This window comes from Hemicordylus capensis, chromosome 4, assembly GCF_027244095.1.
Source record: "Hemicordylus capensis ecotype Gifberg chromosome 4, rHemCap1.1.pri, whole genome shotgun sequence".
In the NCBI taxonomy this organism is placed as follows: Eukaryota; Metazoa; Chordata; class Lepidosauria; order Squamata; family Cordylidae; genus Hemicordylus; species Hemicordylus capensis.
In genome coordinates, this window is record NC_069660.1 from 85,796,603 (window position 1) to 85,818,208 (window position 21,606).

The 21,606-nt window shown below is 43.9% G+C and overlaps 1 protein-coding gene across 1 annotated transcript; it reads right to left on the reverse strand.

The window, feature by feature from the left end:
• Positions 1–389: 389 nt before the first annotated feature.
• PLK3 (polo like kinase 3) lies at positions 390–19,133 on the reverse strand. Its single transcript, XM_053250683.1, has 15 exons — positions 18,812–19,133; positions 13,141–13,248; positions 12,916–13,032; positions 11,118–11,247; positions 10,599–10,686; positions 9,416–9,511; positions 7,614–7,812; positions 6,976–7,102; positions 5,734–5,843; positions 5,466–5,583; positions 4,830–4,913; positions 3,986–4,148; positions 3,346–3,475; positions 2,569–2,679; positions 390–1,990 (listed from the first exon to the last, which is right to left on the reverse strand). The coding sequence occupies exons 1-15, from the start codon at positions 19,007–19,009 to the stop codon at positions 1,796–1,798; spliced, it is 1,974 nt and encodes a 657-aa protein (XP_053106658.1). The 5' UTR covers positions 19,010–19,133; the 3' UTR covers positions 390–1,795.
• Positions 19,134–21,606: the final 2,473 nt, after the last annotated feature.

The window sequence follows — 21,606 nt, forward strand, 5'->3', positions numbered from 1 at the left end:
ATGAGAACATAGCAAGAACTGATGTGGAACAACTTTCAAGTAGTAGAAATATATTGTAGTATTCTAGACTAGTGAACCACCATAACTGAGCAAAGCAGCTTCTTTTAAAGTGGTGGTTCTCTTTATGTTTAGCATGGGAGAGCAACTGGCCCTATCCAGTCCCAGCAAAGTGTCCCTCCAACAGTTGTTGCTGGTGTCTACCTTTCCTTTTAGACTGTAAACCCTTTGGGGACAAGGAACCATTTTATTTTTTGTATGTAAACTGCTTTGGACACTCGAGGAAGAGCAGTATATAAATGTGTAGTAGTAGAGCTTATGGGCCAAGCAGGAAGCCAGCCCCACCAGTAGCCTCATCTAGACCACTGTTCATGAAAGATGAATCGCCACAATACTGACCTTTACTTTTATTAAAAAGGAAATTTATTGTAACCAAACTGCTTAGTTTTGGAGACATGGTGTGCATGATTGATAGGACACAGGTGCAAAATAAATAGTTCATATAAATACATAAATAAATCTCATTGGATGTTTACACCATTTAGACTCCAACAGTCTATCAAGTTCAAACACCAAGTGTGCAGCTTTTATTTAAGCTGTTCAAGTCTGTACCAAGCAAAGTTATAGAATCCCTCTATTGCATCTTGGAATGAAAGCAGCTGAAAAACTGAGGCAAGATAGGGAGGTTCACAGTCTCAGCACACACACAAAATAAGCCCCATTTGCCTAATTAGTGTAACAGTTCCATTATGCAACAAGTACCATCACAGCCTCAAGTGCAAAACAGCAGCACTAGAAGCCTGAATTGACCCTGATCTAAGGCTGAAGACTAAACACTCATATCCCCAACTCCTTTGAAACTAGGAGCTGCAGCAAGTCTTCCCTGCCAGCCTTGGGAGACAGCCAGCAACAGTCTCCCAAACATCTTAACTGTTAGCAGTTCCAAGCTAGGCAAGGAAGCCATTTCCCCGACTGCCTACCACTCTGCAGAGAGGTCATCTATGCTACAGCTGCTCTGCTGCAAAGGCGTCCTCCCCTCTTTCCTGGGTGGCCCCAGACACTCCCAATTCACAGCTTTCTTGCTTGGCTCTGACTCATAGGCCTAGCAAGGACTGGCAAGCGATGCAACTTCAAGTAGCACAAGACAGCCCATGGGCAGCTAATGACCGTGCTGTGAGTGCTTGAACCAGCTCATTGTTAAAGCCATTTTAATGTTGCACTCATACACAAGCCAGTCCACCCATCCACCTCTGAGATGCCAAGCTCTACACCAAGATCTGATCTATACCAAGTGTTTGGCGTTAGGCACTGGACAAAAACCCCAGCAACCAACTTCTTAAAAAGGTTTGTCTGGGCATTTCCCCCTACTGTAGTCAATTGTTCCCCATACAGAGCACAGATTCTTCCCCCTCTCCACCTGCACACACCCCTGCCCGCAACCATGTGCATATCCAAGTGTGCAATAGTCACACAGGAGTAGACTTAAGGCATTTAACTTCCACCCCTGCACCTCCTCTCCACTGTGGACTGGCGCAGTCATGTCAAAGCAAAGTGAAAATCCTTTTGTTGAAAGAGGCAGTTGGTGGTAGGCATCCAGAGGCTGATGAATCCTGAAGATAAGCTGCCCAGAGCTATATCTGTGCAGTTTTGGTTTTGAAGTATTTTCCCCTTCTAAAAGATTAGTCATCCACTGTGGGAGAAGTGTGGTGGCGTCTATAGTTGCATCTCATTTGTCATGAAGGTAACAGTTTGTGGAAGAGCAGAAGTTCAAGAAGACAGAAGGTCTACCCTCTAGCTTTCAAGCATCTGCTCGCTCTTGTAGCAGCTTAAGGATGTACTTGAGCCGACGCTGAAGCTCTGGGGAACAGCCAAGTTCTGCAATACTGCTGAGCTTGTAGGTGTAGGAATTCCTATCACGGTTTATGTAGGTGATGAGGCAGGAGCTATCAGGTTTGCTAAAAATCACCTTGGTATGATCATTATAGAAGTTTACCTGGAAAGATGGAACATATCAGAGTCTTAATACACAAGGCCAACACTTGCTTTCATCAAGATAACCCTACTCTTTAGGAATCCTCCAAACTGTGGTTTTTGGCATCAGCTACTGCCTGCATCCAGGTATCCACTAGCATATTGCAAACGTTTGGTAGTGCCCCCACACGTCTATAGGGAAAACCAAGTTAAGCTGCTCAAAGGCTGGCGAACCAGATGGAAAGAAAGGGGTCTACAGGAGATCTGATCTGTTCAAGCATTTTTTTAAAGTGACTGTAAGTCATTACTACAACACACCAGATACCACTCAAAGTTGCAGAGGATGACAGAACTGTAGATCTTCTACACAACAGAGCTTCACATCTATTCTATTTCTTCATAAGAAATTGTTTCCAGTATTAGAGAGATGGATATACACTACACAGAGTTCTGTTAGTAACTGGTTTGTAGGTGCTGGGTATGAAGTTCTAGCTTTGTTACCTCCCTAAAGGTTTGATAGTCAGAGAGACTGAACACAAGATGGCCATACACAGAGGCCCTGATATTTCTTTGCCAAGATACCTTGGAGCCATTACATACCTGCAAGGTTCCATTGCTGAAGAGCATCAGTAAGGCCTGGTCAGTCTTCACCCATTGTAGGAGTAGCAATGGCACCTGTCCAATCTCATCTATGCTGGGCAAGTCTCCTCCCTTTGAAGGACAGAGAACTTAGCATGTAGAAGAAATGCCAACAAACAGGTTGCCTAGTCCAGTAAGTCTTCTCCATTATAAACTTATCCCTAGCACTTTGCCAAGACATGGAGCAGTTCAGCAATGTCTTTGCTTACCCCGGAATTATAGTAGCTCAGATCTAAAATCTGTTTAGTAGAAGTGTAGGCTAAATTAAGCCAAATTGGTTAATCCCACTTCCAACTCAGCCTTAAGGAGGAAGTTTCATCTTCTCCCCACTGCATCATTGCAGTTGGAACTTCCTTAAATGCATGGAGGGGCCACAGCTCTGTAGGAGAGCATCTGCTTTGCATGCAGGAGGTCTTGGGTTCAGATTAACACCCCACATGTGATTAGAGGATGTGCCAAAAAAGCATCAGCACATCTGCCAGATACATCAGGGTGGGAGTGTTCTTGCTGAGGCCCTGACATTATCACATAGTGGCCACTGCTCATTTGAACTGGCCCAGTGTGCACCATGTTTCAGTTGCATCTCTTGAAAGTCTTTTGGGAAGATACCAGACCATAAATGTGGTCCAGATCAATACTTCTGAAGCTAGCCATTCCATTTTCATCCAGCTTGGCTGCCAGCAAGCCAATGCAACTGAGTAAACTCTAACTACACACTCGAGCCAAGCAATTATTTACCTTCATGAGATGCTGCTCCATATATGAAGCAAAGTACTGCAAGACACTCATCTGTCCCTGTAGCTGTTCGGGAACTGCTGAAGCTGGGAAGGAGAAATGCTTGCTGTTGGTCAAGTTGTAATGTACTTTCCTGTAGGGCAAGAGAAGGAGATCAGCTACAGCAACCAAGTTGCAGCATATGAAGACACTGTCCCCTAACACCTCAGCACAGCAAGAAGCCATCTTCTCTATCCAGAGGCAAAGCCACTTCTGCCATGCTCTACAGGAGCAGCCCAAATACATCTGAGCTTCATAAGGTTGTCTGTCTGTCTCCTTTAAGGCATTTTAGCATCAGGCCTTATGCAGCATCTCAAGGCAAAGATCTTGCTGACAAAACTTGGTACCATCTTCCTTAAGCAGGTAATCTCAACTTTATAACTGCCTACAGGATACAATCTATTGCTTTAAGCTATCTCTTTATAGTGGCAGCCTTGGCTAAGTGTCCCCTTCCTAAACCTTCAGTTTCCTAATGATTTGCTTCTTTTATTCTGCCATTTGCCTTTCCCCAGAAACAGATCAGGAAGCCCTGTGTCCCAACTAAAGGATACCAAGTCTACACTCCCAGCCCCAGAAGCTTTGGCAATCCATGTCTCAAACTCACTTCCAGTTGGCAGAGAGGATAATGTGAGTTCCATCATTGAACAGAACACCAATGCTGCGGTTGGAGAGCTGGTAGCCAAAGCCATACTTGTTGGAATAGTCCACCCACTTGCTCACCCAAACAAAGTGCTCATGGCAGGCCAGGGAAGCAGGATTCTTCTCAGCTGCACAGGGGGAAAAAGGCATTGAAAATGACATCAGGAGAGGTAGAAACGTTCAGGCCAGCAGACAGCATGAAGCTCCTCACTAGTTCATCCCAAAGGTGGCACTGAAGAGGTTCATGCCATCCCATGTTCAGTGCTGTCCTACCATCATACCAGGCACCCAAAAGTGCTATTACTCCCATCCCTATGGTCCTAATTAAATTGCTGATAAGCTCACATTTAGATTACATCTCACTGCTGCCCCACTCTTAAAATGACAGCTCTCCACCCTTTGTCACTGTATTCCATCAGGATGTTCTCTATCTTCTCAAACCAAGTGACCATGATGCAGGGTGGATTCCCTATTTCTTCCAAAATCTTTGCTGCATGACTAGTCTGATCAGTGTGGGAGTGAAATAAGCTGATAAAGACCAAGACTTGGCATCTCCCCCTTCCCCTTATGCTCTTTTGGTTCCATATGCCTGCAACACTGAGGCAGGGTTGAAGCCCATAGAAATAAAAATGCAAAGCCTCAGAAGCAGCCTAGAAGAGCTACAACTGCACTTAGTTCTGTTCTTGAACTAAATATTAACATTTCCTTCCTAAATATTAACATCTAACACAGCAGGCCTTTCTCCAGCTGTCCTGATGAGACATCCAAGTATTCCTACAAGAAACACAGTTTGAGGCTTTAGAAGTTACCTGGTGGCATATGAGACACACAGCTCTTCAGGAGCCCAACGGCAGATTCAATGACAGCTGATGCCGTAACACAGTCTTCAAATACTGGAGGGGGAGGGAGAGGAAGATTGTCACTGAAACAAGTCCTGCATACGGTATATGGAGCAAGCTTTAAGGGAGGTTTCCCACTGGATTACTGCCAAAGCTCAAAACTCAGCAGAAAACTTCAAAGTATGTTTGGTTTACTAGAGGCTTCACTCAAGGTTTGATCTACTGGATCCAACTTGGATGAAGTCTGCCATGCTGAGCAATTAAGCCATCTCCAACAAGACCTCTTGGATTGAACCAGAAGCTCATCTAACTCATTTGAAACAGGAGCAAATGAAGTGTCTTCCTTCTGGCAAGCTTACAAGCAGGGTGCAAAGGCAGCAGCCCTTCCTGTTAAGATGCAGTTTGCTTGAGCTCCAATACTTTGCAGAGCCTTATTTGCCTGGGGATCCTGCTGTCCACAATCAAGTGTGTCTTACCAATTTGCTCCTTATATTAAAATTGTTCTACTTGCAATTGCTCCACAGTGGGGCAGTTCCCAAAAGCACTTCACCCAACCAAGGAACCCTGTAGAAAAGGTACTGCTGTTGAGACCTATTGATATCTCACCTTCGCAACTACTAGCCATAGTCCCACGGATGGACTTGGAGATAGACTTGTGTGAACCCTCCTCTGCTACTGTCTCTGCAGGGCTGGAATTAGGACTCAGAGCATTCAAGGGGGTGACCTGGGAAGAGATAAAAAAATAACTGTCTAGCATATTTTGTCCCTTTTCCCTCTTTCCTCCCTGGCAGTTTCAGCACCTACCAGGACTACTCCCCACCTCCCTTTGCCTGGAAGAGGCAACGGGCTAGCTAAGTTCCTGCCAGTAGCTTACCTCATTCCCTTCCACAGTTTTATGGCTCAGTTGCCTACAGATTGAGGTCTTCACAAGGCCTGTTACCAACTTGGAGATATCATCTCTTTCTTCCGAGGAAGCTTTCTTAACTAGAAAAGGAGGAAGGGGAAGTTAGTAACTAAGCAATCCTAGGAGGGACTGCAGGACAGGCCTGCAGATATGGCTTCAGGCGAGTTCTACAGGTAGGCAGATTTGGAGGCCTTATGAGATCAAGTGGCAGCTGGGTCGTCAGACACCAGAACAGGTTTTCCCCCATTCTATTAAATCACAGAATCAGCAGAGAATTCTAACTTGGCTGCTAGCTCTACTCAGGGGTGACATCACCTTGACAAATGGCCTGGTAGGGCCAGCCCAACTCCTAGGTCAGAACCAGCTGCTGCCATCCCTTCCCACCCCCACCCCAGGCCAGAACTAGCTACTGCCCCTTTTCCTTCCCCCTCCCAGGCTATTCTTTGCTCACCCACTGCCACTATCACCACACCTGCAGCAATGACCAGCCTTCTCTGGCTTGGCCTCCTCCTGGAAGAAGAAATGGAGGAGACTAGAATGCTTCTCCCCAACACCACACTCTTCTCTCCCCCAGGAGACCAAGCCAGCTGCTGCAGCTGCAGAAAAAGTGGCAGCAGTAGGTAGAGGGTGCCCCTGGAGGAGAAGAGGGGCAGGCCAGTAGCAGCCACATCAATCAATCAATTTTTTTTAATTACAGCTGTTGGCCAGCCAAGAAATAAAAACCAGAACAAATATAATATACACAAATGGGAACTGATAACACCACAATAAACCAGTATACAAGCATCCAGAATAGATTACTTTAAAAACAGTAAAACAGCTCCTAAAATTGAGACCTTAGAGTAGCAGTCACATGAGGCAATGCCTGTTGAGAAGGCCATGCAATTGCTGCCCTATATGCACTTGCCACTGAAGGCAACTGTCTAATTAAAGGCCCTCCCCTGGCTCCACCCAAGTGGAGAGACTGTTTAGAGATCCAAGTTACAATTTCTTCCCATACTTTCAATGCATCTGTCTCAGATGGTGAAAAGCTGCAGTGTCATTTCGTTTGTTGCCCATTCTAGCATCCCCAGGTTTCTAGACACTGCAGAAGCAGCATCCAAATCAGAGAACGAAGGGATACCTTTGGGCAGCTCAGGGGCTCGATTCACGTTACCCCAATAAGTATTCTTGGGGACTGAAGCCAACTACCAGAACCAGAGCACAACGTACCTTTGGACTTCCTTTTCCCAAAGAGTGTCCTTGTGACCTTTACAAACAAGCTCTTGGCAGGGTTGGGGGGGTTCAGTTCTGGCACCATCACACAGCTGCTGGGTGGGAGCTTATCAGGCGTGTAGCCCTAGGAAATGGAGACCATTAGCAAAGCTGAGCTAAGCACCAGAACAGATTGCACACAATATAGTAAAACAGCTACCAGATCCTATAGGCCTCTCTTACCAGTGGTTAGATTTGGCCAATTTAATCTTAGTGAATTTTAAGAATACTATTGGAGATGTCCTCTGATAAAATACACCTTTGCCAAGGGTATAACAGGCTGCCCAGCAATACAGGCCAGAACAAAAAATAACATCTGAGGATTAGAAGTGTTAATTAAGAGCAGGATGTAATTATCTAAATTGCAATCCAGGCAGGATTCCAGAAGCTAACACCCTTAAAGGGACACTGCCATCTCTATATTGGTGGGGCCAATGATAGGTTTCAGGTGAAGACTTCGCCTCTAGGAGGAGAGCATACTATGTCCTAGGCCAACATTATGGACAGACTTGACTGTGCTTCATCTCAGCCCAGCTTTCTATCCCAGTAGTAACCTTGACAAAACTTAAACAATGGAAAAAAAGACTGCTGCTCACTTTGGTGAAGAACTCATGATCCAAGATCTCCTCCAGTGTCAAGCGTTCCTGTGGGTTGCGTTTCAAGATGCCCACAAGCAGATTCTTGGCTGGTATGGAAAGGAATGCTGGGAGTGTAAACGATACATGCTTGATGCACTTATAGGTCTCCTTGAGATCAGATGTCTCAAAAGGGGGGTTTCCACACAGCAAAGTATACCTGAAAAGATGAAGGGGAGGAGATGGTGATGAGCAGCAAATACTAGGGAAATCTGAGGACACAGCTGCCCTGCAGTTAACATGCTCTATCATCTGCACATGACTTGGCAGCTCGAGAGGAAGTTGAGATGAGGCAACACCCAGCTTTAAGCATTCCTTGTAATAAAGCTCATAAGGCACTGCTATTGCTCCAGGTACTTTTAGACCGGAGGCACATCCGGATGGCAGCTGACAGTCAGTCATTTCCCATGTGATCCGAGCTAATAGCCTTTTAGGGACCAGTGTCTACAAGGACTCTGCATCCAGCCAAGTTCATGCAACAGTGGGCAAGGAGGGGGAGGCAGAGATCTGCCCTCTGCATAATCAGCTGCTGATTCAAGACCACTCTCCTCTCCCTCTCAAGATAAACTTTCCATTTAATGTGCTGTGAAAATTAACAGGAAATTGTGGCTAACCACGGCAAAGAGATCTGAAGCTTCAAATGATTTAACATATACTCCGGAAAGCTACTCAACAGGACCTAAGCTAAATAGCTAGCCACAGGCCAGCCACTTTTTCCATTTGTTTTTAAGAAATTGTAAATAGAGCCTGAGATGAATCTGGTAATGTTTTGAGCTCTGACTGCTCAACGGATTTGTCCTTCAACTACCTGCTTTGCACATCACCCAGAAAGATAGATAGTAAGGCTATTCTGAATTAAGTTGTATAGGCCCCAAGACCTCTCAGTTCAACTATGCTAGCAACTCACGTCTAGCACAGGATCAGCTTACATCTAGTTTGTAGAGAAGAGTCTTTCATTGCTGCTGGGCTCCAGGCTTGCCTATTCACTCAAGTTAATAGCTTTGTGAGGCCGTTGGTTCCATTTCTGAGCCTGAAACTCTAGACTGCCATACATTAATAGCAAAGGACACAGGCAAAACCCAGCAGCTTTCAATCAGTTGGTGACCCCTCACTCTAGATCTGCCTTTGTCAAATGTTTTTGGAAATTTGGTGCAGAACACAGAATACACCAGTACTCTCCCAATATTTGTCTCTGCTCCTTACTGCCTTAAAGTCCTCAACATACTCAAGATGACTTCCTCCTTTATCCCACTGGAATTTCCAAGGCTAATAGAGAGACTTTTCTTCAAGTGTTACCCATGTGTGCAACTCCCAGAGAATACACATTGGGATTTGCTCCTGCCACAAAAGTCAATGTGATAACTATGGCTATGTTACAATTTCCCCCCAGATCTGTGAATGTTGAGCCTCTTTCAGCAGCACTGGAATCTTCTGAGCTGTTAGTTTCCAGATATACATTGCATGCTTCATCCATTTAATGTCTCTAGAGTTTCTCAGACTTGCTACCCAGCTCAAGCTTTTAATACAACAAGATCAGTAGTTTTAAGCCAAACCTTGAGCAACTTAGCAGGCCTTTAAGCCATACTACAACACACTAATCCAGCAATTCCACTGGATACTGCTTCCAATGCAATGGGGAAGTACAACTGTGCAATCCCCCCCACCCCATAAAAAAACCCCAAAGAATGAGGGCTTTGTGTAGGTCTGCTTTAACAGAAAAAATGATACACAACTATTTCTATGAAGTGCAAGCTTTGACTTACATGACACAACCTAAAGACCACACATCTGACTCTGGTCCATGTCCTTGTCGGAGTAGCACTTCTGGGGCAAGGTAGTTTGGGGTACCACAGATAGTCCTAGAAAATAAGAGTACACTTATGACATTTAGCTTGGCTTCTGCCGGGATCCTCTTTATTTTTCAGATTTCCCTTCCCTCTCCAGCTCTACTTGATACATAAAATACAAGAGAACCATGAAAACATAGGAAGCACCAACAAGAAGCACAGCAAATCAAGACAGCACTGAAGCTGCAATGTAAGTTTTTCTATAATAACAATATCCCCAAAGTATTCAGTTGTTTACAACTGCAAAGATGTATGTAATAGAATAGTTTCTCAAGTACCTGCAAGAAGAATTAAGGTAATTGTTCCAATAAACCAAAATGTGGCCCCTCTAAGAACAGTTTCATCGCTTCAATATCATATCTTATTCAAGAATTCTACTATTGGTGGGGATTAACTGCCTCTTCTTCAGCTTAGTATGTTAAATCTAAATGAGGACTTATTGCAGTGTAAGGTATCCCAACTGAGCCACAATTTTAAAGACTCAGTACTGACAGTATATCCCGCCAACATGTCATACTGCATATTCTTAAGCCATATGGTGTCCAGCACAAAGTGAAGCAGCAAAATCCCATTGTTTTGCTTCAACAACTGGGCCTGCCCGAAGCCTCATGAACAGCTTTGTGATGAGAATTTTGAACCACTGCCCCTTGCACCTATCCATAATGCTGAATTGCCACCCTGTTGTATCCCTTCCCCCACCCCAGACTCCTTTTCCCACCCTGCAGGCCTGCAGCTATTGCAGCAGCCTGCACTGGCACTTTGCATGAGGCATAACCCAAGATAAGGTTGGCATTGTTTCCCTCTACTGTGCAAAGAGAAGGCCTCTGCCTTAGACACAACTGCACACACAGTAACTGCATTGTTTCTTTGGCCACCAAGTTCCAAGCTGAAGCAAAGGAGTCTATTTCAAGTCCCACTGTCACTATTGCATTCAGATTCTCTTTCACAGCTGCAAAAGTGGGGTGACAGGACAAGGAGGCACTGTGAGAGAAGCCTCTCCACTCCTGCCCTGCAATGAGCAGACAGAGCATCACAGAGGGAAGAGAAGAGGCCTAGAGAAGAGTGTCCTAGGCAGCAGAAAGAACCCTGAGCCACCTACTTTTTCCTCTGGTCTGCAGGCTCCTGTCGGGCAGCCAAACCAAAGTCTCCAACTTTCAGTTCCATGTTTTCATTGACGAAAAAGTTACCTGCAGTAAAAGGAACGTGTTAACAAACCTATACCACTTCCCTCCTAACCTCTGCACTTAAGACGTCACCAAGACTACACATAGCAAGAACTCAAGAGATAGCACATGTTTAACACCCAGAATCTTAACTTTCAGAGAAACTCAAGTTTTCCATCCCCAGCTCCAGGGAGATTAAATAGTAGTGATAGGGATACTATCTCTAGTAGAACTGCTGCACTCTTTGAGTTCTGCATGCTGCCACCCCCTACAAAACTACCACCCCCTAAGGGTACACTTCCCACTCCTTTCGATAATGTTCAAGAGATCAGAATGCACAACCATTGCATTTTAATGAGTTTTGTGCAAATCTACTTTTACCATTAAAGGTGAGACTCTTGAGAGAAGGATTGGTTCTAGCCCACATTTGAAAGGAGAAAACATGCTATACATACCCAGCTTGAGGTCCCTGTGCAAGATACCCTTAAGGTGGAGATACTTCAAGGCAGAGATTATTTGTTTGAGGTAATATCGCACCTCTGGCTCTAGAAGAGTGTGCCGGGATTTCCAAATATGAGCCAAAGACTGGAAGGAAAAAATGGTTTCACTAAGGAGATGCTACTTGCAGAATCAAAGCACGTTTCTCAGAAAACTACTCATTTAGGGACAGCTATGTCTCCTGGGCCATTGTGTACAAGAGAATGTCTGTAAAGGCTTTCACTTTAGCACCTTATACTGTGTCATCTTACAATGAATCTTGTTCCATTTAATTCAGCCTTCATACATCCTGCATACAATTGATGCTTTTGTGTAAGCATTCCAGAACTTTATCCTATACTACTAGTACGTTCTTTCTCCTCCTTCCACCTTTCAAACTGTCTAATCCACTTATAAATCTGTGCATGTTCTGCTGTTAACAGAGCATTTTATTCAGACTCTTTGTACAGTCCAGTTTATTCCATGATGTCCTCTGTATACATGTGGCTGTTCACAATACCTGGGCAATTTTCTGAAACTTTACTGGATCAATTCCCAAATTAAAAAACAAAATTGATTGTCATAAAGCAGATGGATAGGCTGGACAGCCATCATACAAGGCCAATACACAAATTCCATGACAATCAAATCACACTATCAGTGAAGGAATGTAACTTGACCAGTTTTGGAATAAAAAAATAATAGTCTCCATTTCTGCAAAGCACCTAGTCTTAAAAATTAATTCCTGTGCAAGTGTTGGAGTTGAACCTGATGTGTCTTGGCAGAAGTGAACTATGTAATCTCTGTTGGACAGTTTTATACCAACTTTGAGCTATCCCAGAACAGCCAAGTTGTTAAAATACCATGGCTGGTTTTATTGTTTACAGTGGGTTGAACTGCCCACAAAAGAGCAAGCAACTAAAATAGCACAAGTGCTATGCACGGAAGCCACACGTTCTATACCAAGGGCAGCTGTAAGACAGCCTCATCTTACATAAGCTTGCTAAGTGAATGCTTCACACATCTAAAGCATGCTACAGAAGAGAGGCCAAGATAAACAGGAAGAGAGAATATCAAGTGACAAGCAGCAAGGTGTAAATCCAGTATTCACACAGAACTTGAAGTGAATATTTCTACATTAGATCCAAGGTGAGCCTGGCCTATATGGTCCTCAGCATCCTCGGATAAGGGCTGCCAGCAACACTGCCTGACACGATACTGACCCAATTTGTTTGCAACTATGAAAACACCTAGTTGAGCAGGTTTATGCACATGAATAACTAAAGCCACCTCTTCCTACCATTTCTAATCACAACAGAAGATTGCATTACATTCCCTCGTCTCTGTGGGAAAAAATCCATCTGTAAGCTAATACAGCCCTGCTTTGTGCATTAGTTCAATGTAAACCATCCTACAGGCTCTATGCCTGTTATCCTGGATCTACCATGTTAAAGCATTTTGACTACAACAGCTCACAGATTAGCTCTGCTTTGGCTTCCCATAAGAAACCATGCCCAGTGCTTGGTCTGGGAACACATAGTCCTGTTCAAATGGTGAAGCAACAGTACATGGAACCAGCCAGATTTCTAAGGATATCAGAGAAATAAGGCTGTCAAGACACACTTGTTTTCCTCAGGCTTTTATCTGAAATTTTTAATTGTTTAATTGTTTTTCATCCCATGAAATTGTTTTAACTTTTTATTCTGTGAAATTGTTTTAATTGTTTTCACTCTGTTTTATATTTGTTGTGTTTTAAATTGTGTATCCTTCACTCACCTTTCTGCTGCAGTGCTCAAGGAAGATATAGATGTTATCTGTATCTTCAAAATGATGCGAGAACTTCACAATGTGTTTGTGGTGCAGGTCTCTGTGGAGCTCAATTTCATTGATTATCTGGAAGAAGCAGCAGCAAGTCAACAAAATATTCCTGTTCAGAGTTGGTTTCCAAATATGTCCACCCCACCTATCCTTGGTTTGCTCAGGATCTTCCACACCACATACCTTTTCCCGTTGGTGTGGTTTAGCCACTCTGCTGTGAGGAATGACCTTCACTGCATAGGTCTTGTTGCTAGAGAGGTCTGTCACTTCATAACACCTTGCAAACCCACCCTGCAAACAAGGAGGCAACAATCAGAGGATGAGCCCACAGAGGTTTCCCACTTACAGTCTACCCCCATACACTAGTGACTCATCTGAAGGGCCTCAGAGTAACCTATTTTTCATCTTTGACAATATAAGTAGTTGAGATCTTCAGCCAGCTTACTTGCCACATCCAAAATAGTTATAATACAATAAACAACCTAACATGAAACTATTAGTCAAGGAGGTTTGAAACACATCTATCCTTAAGAACTCCTGTTGTGTTTAAAGTTCTCTCAAGTTACTAGAGCAAGTGCCTGCCCTCACTCAGATATCAGAAGAGAAAAGCCCATAATTTCTCCAGATATATGCCTGCTAGTAATGCAATCTGTATTGGCTCAAGCCTTCTGCTCTTCCTAACAGCACTGAATGCGGGAAAGCAGAGATGAAAGCCAGGTGATCACATCTGCAAGAGCTGGAGCCCACAAATAGCAAAGAAACAGAGTTAACACACTGGATGCAGCCCTAGGTAGGGTGATGCCATTAATGCAATCACTACTGCTAACATCTCAAGATAACCTCAGGCACAAATTATCAAAATGGATGCCAAATCACATGGTTACAGCCACTATGAACTCACCCTTAGCCATGCTTTAATGAGTACCTACCAAACACATCCATAGCCATTTAAATACAGTAATGCTCCAACCTAGCCTGGTGACTACAGATCAGACCAGCTCCAGTGCTTGTTTAGCATTCCCTTGAGTGGCAGGACTCTGCATAGAATTAGAGGGAGGTGCGAGTCTAGCTTCATGGGTTCAGATTTGAAAACATATGTTCCATTCTCCCAACATATATTGTAATGCAATGCAAGTTATGGATTTGGTCCAACATATGGCTAGAGGATATTTTATTCCATGTCAGGTGGGACAAGTTTTAAGTAATACAAATACAACAAATATTTATATACTGATTTTCAATCGAGTTCCCAAAGTGGTTTACATAGATATGAATAAAATGGCTCCCTGTCCCCAAAGGGCTCACAATTTAAAGGAAACACAAGATAGACACCAGCAACAGCCACTGGAGCAATGGTGTACTGGGGATGGATAGGGCCAGTTGCTCTCTCCCTGCTAATGAACAGAGGGAAGTTCACTGTGTTTATCCTACCCATTTGAATACTCAAGATTTAAGAGTAAATTCTTTTCATTTGCTTCTGTGCAACTGAATACATCGGTTTAAGCATTACTTAGCTTAAGTAACTGCACAATTCAAACATGGGAGCATGTTAGGTAGTTTCCCATTTGAGATTTCTACTCAATCTGTTTGGTCTACCCATTAAAAGCAAATGCAGTTATATTTGGCCTATAGTTTAACACTTACTCAAGGGACAGTTTCACTTCACATCTCCTTCTGTCCTGGTCTGTGTGTGTCATCTGCTTTGGGTCTCCCCCCATCCACCAGTACCATGCTCCTTTCACTAAAATGTGGGCTGACCGTGTTCTCAGGACACCTAACACTGAAAGGATTACTCTAGAAACAGGTTTTTCCAGCATGAGACAAGCACATCCTTGGCTACATCATATGTCTTACCCCAAATAAGTCTCACACCTATACAACATTTTAAAAAAAGAGAAACCAGTTTCTCTGCACAAGAGACTCCTGGCTTAGGCATCACCACCACAGAAACTGCTTTTTGCTAGTATTGCCAAAAGGGAACTAGCAAGAGGCAGGGCAGTTCTGAATCCTACCAGGCGAAAGGCAAATGTGATATTCTCTCTATTGCATTTGGAAGCTAAAAGACACCCTCCTGTACACGATGAGCAGACTGTGTGACACATCACTGTTTGAAGTGGGGCAAAAGCAACCAACAGACGCTGCCCTTCTTTCAAAGCACGATCTTTGTAACAATGCCAGCTTCACTCCCTGGGAGTGGAAAGATTTCCAGCGTCTATGCTGCCACTTCTCTCCCTCCTGAAATCTGATTACATAGGTTGCTCAATGAGCACAACAGGTTTTATAAGTCAGAACACACATTGGGAGAGTCTCAAAGCAATAAAACCCATGCATAGCCTAAGAAACCAGAGCCAGCAAATGCTATACATCATGAAATATATAAGCCAACTACCTTAAGGTAGCCCTGCATTTGTTAAAATTAAAGTTTTCCTCTTTAGATGTGTCATTTAAGCAAACATTACACATTTTCTGCAGGCTTTGGTAAGAATTCTGCTGTGCAAAATCTGCATTTGCCAAAGAATGATGTAGTAGAATGCAACAAAGGATGAATGGGATGCTGGAAGGGCTGGACATTCAGAGAGCATACAGAAGGCTCTTTTTCTAATCACCGAAATCATTCCTAGATCCCTTTAAGTTCCAGCATCTTTATCAGACTGCTTGCATGCCTTCATGTTGCCTCACAGTCATAAGCCAGAAATCTACTGTTAAAGTAGGAGATGCTTGTGAGAATCTCCAGATTTTTGCTGAAAAGATACTGAGACTCTGCAGACCTCCAAGTCTTCAACAATATGAATGGCAACTACACCCTAGGGTGATAGAAGCCCAATTCACACATTATGTTCTGCGCACACACAGTCTGTACACTGTACATTCATACAGATCTGTACACAGAGTTATTCAACAACAGCAACAAATATTTATATACCACTTTTCAACAAAAGGTTCTGGAGTGGTTTACACAGAGAAATAATAAATAAGAAGATGGATCCCTGTACCCAAAGGGCTCACAATCTAAAAACAAACATTATTATTAATTCAATTTCTATACTGCCCTTCCAAAAATGGCTCAGGGTGGTTTACACAGAGAAATAATAAATAAATAAGATAGACACCAGCAACAGTCACTGGAGGTACTGGCTGGAGGTGGATAGGGCCAGTTACTCTCCCACTGCTAAATAAAGAGAATCACCATGTTAAGAAGGTGCCTCTTCGCCTAGTTAGCAAATGCCCACTGTAATACACATTTGGTGGGCATTTGCTATGTATAGCCTGCATTTGAGGGGACTTCTACCCAAGTTTACTTTACTGGCCCTATCCATCCACAGCATCCCTCTAGTGGCATCTATCCACTGGTGTCTTATGTTTCTTTTTTAGATTGTGAGCCATTTCATTTACTTACTTATATCTATGTAAACTGCTTTGGGAACTTTTGTTGAAAAGTGGTATATATATATTTGTTGTATTTATAAAGTGAATGTGTGTACAGTCATTCACACAAAAACATGCACACATATACAGACACCTGCATATCCATATCCAAAGTAACATCTCATGTTGAAACTATTGTTCAGGATTCAGCCCTCAGGTCTTCAGATGAATAATTGACCGATTTCCCACCCTGCCTCCAAGTAGCTCAGGTAGCATGCATATGGGTTACTCTATTTTATCCTCAAATTCCTGAGTGAATGTATCTGTCCCAAGTTCCAAGAAGCTTCATATAAGTGGGATTTGAATCAAGGTCACACTGATCCAAGCCTGCCACCATCTAACCACTACAGCACACTGGCTCTTCTATAGGAGTAAAAGCACTCATGTTATTCTTGTAGGCATTCACCACACATCTTTTCCCAACACCCACTTTGGCTATAGTAGGGGCATAACTAATTTGGCTTAAGTAGTCTGTGTTAGGGCATGTTGCTTTGCACAAAGCAGGCAGTAGTGGGAGACTTCAACCCGACATTTTTATCGCCACACACACTAAGATCTGTGGCCCAGATTGAGTTAAGCCTATAAAACAAAACTGCCTCCTCTTGATCTCATAACAGTTTTGGTATAACTAATCTGCATGACAGCATCCCAAGAATGTACCCTTTGCTTAAAAATGACTGGGATCTAAACAAGCATCAGCTAGCTGAGCAGTTGCAAGCAACCCCAGTCTTAGGTAACCCACTAGAAATGGGCCCAATGGATTGAGGTCTACCTTCTGTCCCGACCTATAGCAGGAAAAAAAAATCTCCTGTCCAGGGCAACCTTCACATGCAAGTATATAGGAAATTTGAAGAATAAGGAAAACTTAGGACATCCTGCAGTACAAATTCTTGACTCAGTCAAATGAAACCATGGGGGATTTGTGAATCTGCAATGCAAGTTTACCCCTGCTAACTGGGCAAAGAGGAACCTTTTAAACTTGGCGATTCTCTTTATTGAGCATGGACTCAATAACTCACCCTATCCGTCCCCAGCACAGTAACTCCAGTGACTTATTTATTTTTACATTTATATCCCGCTCTTCCTCCAAGGAGGCCAGAGCGGTGTACTACATACTTGAGTTTCTCCCAACAACCCTGTGAAGTAGATTAGGCTGAGAGAGATGTGACTGGCCCAGAGTCACCCAGCTAGTATCATGGCTGAATGGGGATTTGAACTCGGGTCTCCCCGGTCCTAGTCCAGCACTCTAACCACTACACCACGCTGGCTCTGCTGGTGTCTATCTTATGGTGTGTTTTTTAAGATTATGAGCCCTTTTACTTATTTTTTTATGTATACGTAAACCACTTTGGAAACTTTTGTTGAAAAGCAGTATATAGATGTTTGTTGTTTCGCAACATATTGGAGACAGGGGTGCAGCAAGGTTAGAATGGGGCCTGGAACAAAGAGTGAAGCTGGGCCCCTGCCCTCCCCCACCTCCCTGCCTTCTTCAGAGAGGGGGGGCTGCAAAGAGCAAAGTGTCCCTCAGCTGGTGGGGCCCCAGGACATTTGTCTCCCCCTTATTCAATTATAGCTGTGGCCCTGTACAGAGGGTATTCCCCTTCTAGGTCACTCTATAGCTTTTGCAAAGTTCGGCAACAGAGAAGGTGTGTACAGCCATTCACAGAACGCTTCGTTCACAACAGTAAAGACTCACATCGACTTCAGTCGTTTAGTTGTCTACCAAATTGACTTAGAAAAACCCCTCTGCGCTGAGGGAAGACACAAGGCGGATCCGGTTAAATCTCTCAAACTACCGGCAGGAATAAGAGACAAGAGGAAGAACGTAACAGCTGCGTGGGAAGGGAGAGAGCAAAAAAAGGAGAGAGTTCTATCCATTGCAGGTAAGCTATTCGATGTCGCCTCTCTCCAGACCCCGGCCCGCTCAAGGCAAAACAAGGTGGGGAGGTGTGCCCAGACATGCCTGCCACGGTTCATGAAGCGTGGTGGTGACGGGGAGGAGAAGGAAGGGATGTAGCTACGTACCAACGACAAACTCGGGGGGCGATACGTGGAAAACGTCCCACAAGAAAACAAGGCGCTTTTTGCTACCTAACCACGGCATGCCCCAAATACCTGCACCAGCTAGCAAACTCACAGGCCTCGCCTACTGTAATTCGCATTAAATACACCAGATGATTTAGCTCCCTCTCCATACTCACAACCACTAACGCGGAGAAGAATGATCACTTCAGCATTAAACATGCTCTGCGGGGCGAGGAGACGCGGGGCCTTTAACTAACCCCCCCCCCCCCCCAGGATCGGCTATAGGGACTTCGGGGTCGTTAAGTGACCATTCAGGAACAAGTTAACGCGAAGCCCTCTCTCCTCGTTCTGCGGACCCCTCATCCCACCCCACCGGAGGGGACAAGAAGTACGCCACATCTACCTTGCCAAGCAAACGGCCTTTGCTATAAGCCCTCCCAGTCACCGAGTCGGTGATGATCCGGGTCGGTTCGGCTGCCTTAGGCTGCTCCATCCGGTCGGTTTTAGGCAAAGCGATCGTAGGCGACGGAGGCTTGTATAAATCCGAGCTCAGAACACTGCCGTGGAACGCGTGAGGCGGAAGGAAACAAGCGGGCTCCATGGTTAACGGGGCTTATTTACGACGGAGGGCAGTGAATCAACCCTCACCCCGATGCTTCCCCCAGCCACGCGGCGGGCCGGCAACTGAACTTTTGCACACTCGCTCTGCTGCAAGGCGAGCAGGGAATCCCGGGGCTTTTATTAGCGGAGGTGGGTGACGTCACTACTAGGAGGCGGGGTTAGCTCTTAAAGCGGCCGTCGCTCACGAAGAGTAAGACGTGGGCAATATTTGCCTAGTCTGATGATGACGCTCCTCTGCAAGAGGAGGAAGGGGAAAATTCGAGGAGGAATGTATGGAAAAGAAATAGAAATGGAGATAGTGATAATAAATATAGTCTCTGATCTCCCTCGCCCCGCCCACGCCGTATTCGAGCCTTAGAGCGTTAGTTCTCCTAGAGGCAGAAGAACACAGAATACAACTGACTGTTCGTCTGCTGCTCTTTGACTGAGTCTGAGCCCCGTTCTATCAGGACAATGAATGCATTTTGCTTTCTTCTTCTTCTTCTCCTCCGGAGTCAAGGTTCCAACGCTGTGAAAATTGTTAGATATTTTCTCGTGTGCTTCAATTTAATAGACAAGCAGGCATTAGGGACTGAGAAAGGAAAGGAGGTGAGGAAATTTTGCTTTAAGTAATTGAAGTTACATTAATTAGGGGTTTCCATAGAGTATAATCTTTAACTGTTACAGTACTATGATTTCTGAACTAATTTTCATCTCTATCCTAGACATGTAGCTTTCAACGGGATTTATTTCCACGTAGCTAAATTATGATTACCTCTACAGCCTTTAAAATGGCAAACAAGTCAAAATTCCTGTCGCCTGTGCCTCACACAGGATCATCATATACACCTCTGTATTACATATTAACCCAGATTAATTATCATTCACCCTCTGGCTTTAAGCTGTATTAACGATCACTAGATCACCTCTGCTAACTAAGCAAAGAGGCATCTTTCAAAGTGGTGATTCTCTTATATTTAGCAAGGGGAGAGCAACTGGCCCTATCCAACCCCAGCACAGCATCCCCCCAGTGGCTGTTGGTGGTATGTGTATTATGTTTCCTTTAAGTTTGTGAGCCCTCTGGGGAAAGGGGACCATCTTCTTTAAGTATTATTTATTTTTCTATGTAAACTGCTTTGAGAACTTTGGTTGACGAATGGTATATAAATATTGCAGTAATAGAAGATCAGAGTGTCCATTTCACCAGGCACTGAAAGTGGGAGGGACGGGACCTATTGCTTAGATTGCAAGGTATAAAATAATATATTTTATAATTATGAGGCAAGGCTACAATACCTGGGGCTATTTAGTTTAGAAAAAAGACAACTGTGGGGAGATATGATAGAGGTCTATAAAATCATTCATGGTGTGGAGAAAATGGATAGAGAGAAATTCTTCTCTCTCACAAGTGACATAACACTAGAACCAGGGGTCATCCCATGAAATTGATTGCCAGGAAATTTAGGACCAACAAACAGAAGTACTTTTTCACACAATACATAATCAACTTGTGGAATTCTCTGCCACAAGATGTGTTGACAGCCAACCAAGATGGCTTTAAGAGGGGTTTGGATAACTTCATGGAGGAGAGGTCTATCAAATGCTACTATTTGGAGGGCTATAGGCCACCTCCAGCCTCAAAGACAGGATGCCTCTGAGTACCAGTTGCAGGGGAGTAACAGCAGGAGAGAGGGCATGCCCTCAACTCCTGCCTGTAGGCTTCCAGCGGCATCTGGTTTCAGTGTGTGAAACAAGATGCTGGACTAGATGGGCCTTGGTCCTGATCTAGCAGGGCTGTTCTTATTTTCTTATCTTCAAGCAATCTAATGGTATGCATATTTTTACTCCCAGTTTCAATAGGTGTGCAGCCAAACCCAAAGTGTGCTAAAGGCAAGTGATTCTGCATTGGGTGTCCAGAAAGTAAAGAAAACTGGTCTCCTGTAGTTATTATTAGTTATGAACAAAGAGGAAATTTCAGCACTCTTTGAGTGCATGACAAACTGTCCCGCTCCGCTGAATTTCCCCCTTCCAAGCAATTAGATATACATACAGCTGCCTTATCCTTATCTATAGTGTGGTCATAGTCGTCCATCTCAGTCTGGGTTAAGTGATGTGAGTGTGTGTCTGTTGTATTCTATCCAGTATCCTTTGTTTTGTTGTTTAGAAGTTTGTCCCAGTGGGGATCCTATGGGGGGTGGGGTGGAGTCAGAAAGGAAAGGGTAGGGAAAGGAGAAGAAGAAAGTGGAGTTGTTTCTGAATAAACTCTTAGTTAAATCTATATAAGATTACTTTGTGTTTGTGAGGGAAGCAGCTATAAAAGTGCCTTTAATCTCATTAAAATAAATAGGATTTAATTACAGGTCTAGGATTAAAATAAATAGGATTTAATTACAGGACTAAGTCTAGCTAATTTATTTGTTATTGCTGTTGGTTTTTCACTGAATAACACTGAAAAATTAAGATTAAAACAAAATAATCAAAAACCTATATAACTGTGAAGTTGTTATCTAAAGTTGCACAGGAGTCCTGCAATGTGTTCATATGTAAAAAAAAAAACAAAAAAACCCACACCTTAATACAGGACTGATGTGCAATTTT